General features: G+C 35.1%; 1 protein-coding gene and 1 non-coding gene across 2 annotated transcripts in view; one reads left to right on the forward strand and one right to left on the reverse strand.

The window, feature by feature from the left end:
• cox7b (cytochrome c oxidase subunit 7B) overlaps positions 1 to 724 on the reverse strand; it is a 3,352-nt gene extending 2,628 nt beyond the window's left edge. Inside the window, exon 1 of the mRNA XM_007542769.2 lies at positions 617 to 724. Within this exon, the coding sequence (XP_007542831.1) occupies positions 617 to 653 (37 nt within the window). The 5' untranslated portion in view covers positions 654 to 724. The remainder of the gene's footprint in view (positions 1 to 616) is intronic.
• Positions 725 to 1,136: 412 nt separating this feature from the next.
• Positions 1,137 to 1,246, forward strand: trnal-caa (transfer RNA leucine (anticodon CAA)). Its single transcript has 2 exons — positions 1,137 to 1,174; positions 1,201 to 1,246. It is a non-coding gene; the product is annotated as a tRNA-Leu (tRNA).
• Positions 1,247 to 2,490: the final 1,244 nt, after the last annotated feature.

The following is a 2,490-nucleotide window of genomic DNA, read 5'->3' on the forward strand; positions in this document are numbered from 1 at the left end:
CGGAATTAAAATAAGTTTGTATAACTAGTAAAAGGCCGTTTTAGTGTGAAAGACTGTCATCCAAAAGTTTTTCCCTGAAAATGATAACATTTCATTTATATTTCTTGGAAACAATTTTTCATTTGTAAAAGTTGAAGTGTAGTCCTGTAAGAAACTACAAACCCACTTCTGAAATCAATTGTTTATTTTACAGTAGATTGTAACGTGTTTAGGAAAAATTAGTGTGAGCATTTCTGTCCTGATTTGATTTCGCAGGATCAACAATGCTTGTGTTTTATGACACTAATACTTTCAAATTAACTGTAATCTTAATTACACCGAGCTGGAAAACACTTAGTACACGGTACTATGTTCACTAATGTAAATTGTGTATTTGAATTACCAGAACCCCGGGCTTATGTGTTTTATGCAGTAAAACACATAAAAACACACAATGTGTGAACGTATCAGGATTCCTTGGAGCATGCTAATAGTGGCTAGCTAACGGCAGGCATGTAAGGGGGCGGTCAAACAACCAAAAACCTTATTACTCCCTCCTCTTGATTGATAATGAACTGATCTTTGGTCTAATAACATAAAATAGGACATAAATTACAAAGGAAAGCAGTCTCCTTACCTCCGAGGATAGCTACAGTTTTTGCAAACCGGTACATGTCGTCTGGCTTAGCGTCTTCAGATACCCTTGAAAAAGTCCAATATGGCCGTCTGAGGCAGATATACCGGAAGCTGAGGCGTTCACGTACCGTAGTTATAACACATGAAGGAGTTCTAAAACTGTACAGTCTACAACTTAAATAAGTATATATTAAATCTCATCCCTGTAGTATGTTAATTAACTAAAATGAATAAAGCAGTCACAATTAAACGGCATGTACAAAAACTTTTTTTTCTGTTCTATAAAAATATTTCCGTTTGAGCTGGTTACTTCAATGCCGCATGACTGGGACTTTTACAATACGCATGCGTAGAGAAAAACTAAGTTAAAAGTATTGTAAGCTCTACACTTAAATGAAACACACGTACGTCATCTTCCGCATACACATCATAAAGGAGTAATCATTTATAGACAAAACTATAACAAACTCAAGTCAGTGTTACGGATTAAATATATAGTGAAATCACTTCAATGCGACTGTGTCAGGATGGCCGAGTGGTCTAAGGCGCCAGACTCAAGGATCAAACCTTCCGTATGAGCGGGACTTCTGGTCTCCGAATGGAGGCGTGGGTTCGAATCCCACTTCTGACACTTAACCTTTTCAATCTGTAACACACCAGGAATAGTTTTTGCTTTGGTCTTAAAATTGCCCCTGAGATGAGAACATTTAAATTTATAGCGGTATGTGAAGATATGCTACACGTATTTATATGTTACAGTAACATGTTAATACTTCACGTTCTATTGTTCAGTCCAATAAAACATTCAGAAGTTTTTATTTAGACCTGCTAATTTTTTTTATCACTTTTAGAGGATTCAACACATTAATTAGAACCCTGTAGATAAGTTGAATTGGTAATGTAAGGAAAAAAAAGATAAAATGTTTAATATTGTAATTTGTAGCATGGTAGAGAATGTGAGAAAAACTGATTTTAAGGCATTTATGAATTAAATGAAATACATATCCATTTTACTGCTTATAATGCAATTTCCTCACCTGTCCAGCATGTTGCCTGTCTCTTGACTTTTCACCTTAAAAAACCGTCTCATCATTTAAAAGTAAGCAGAGAATCTGTTTACAGGAAAACTATGAGTCATTTTTTTCAGTTTCCAGAAAAGAACAATTAAAAACTATTATCTGCAGTTTGATTTGAGCAGGGTAGGGAACACTGCAAACATTAAACTTCAACTGTTTGGCCTAGATTTCTGCACCAACCTGAGCACACCATCTCAGTGGTGGAACATGGTAGTGGCATCATCATGCTGTGGGGAGGCATTGCTACATCATAGAGCTGCAGACAGGCCCTTTCTGGAAGACATGTTGAAGTTTCTCCTTCCAGCAGCAGAATTGGTCAGAGACGATCCAAACCAAAAATAGCCATGTCTTCAAATGAACTAGTCAAAGTCCAGACTAAAATTTAATGGAGAATCTGCAGTGAGGCTTGAAAAGTCCTTCTCCATCCAATCTGACCAAACTTCACTCTGCATGACCCAAAACCTGCAGAGCATCAAAGTTTGACCATTAGCAAATACAAAGAGATTTAAAACAAAATGAAAAACCAGTTTCCTTTTTTACTATTCACTTCATAAATATCATCTTTGTTTTGGTTTGTCCCATAAAATCACAATAAAATACAACATGATGCAAAAAATGAAAAACATTATGAATATTGTTCTAAATATATTTGATGCTACACATTAAATTAGTTGCAGTTTAAAATTATTTTTATAAAGTTAAATTAACTGATGATCATAAAAAGTATTAAACTAAATCAATCAAATGTTCTCTGTGCAGCATGTCAGCAGCAGGCTTTTCAAAGAGCTTTACATCATAA

This window comes from Poecilia formosa, unplaced genomic scaffold, assembly GCF_000485575.1.
Source record: "Poecilia formosa unplaced genomic scaffold, Poecilia_formosa-5.1.2 Scaffold727, whole genome shotgun sequence".
NCBI classification, from domain to species: Eukaryota; Metazoa; Chordata; class Actinopteri; order Cyprinodontiformes; family Poeciliidae; genus Poecilia; species Poecilia formosa.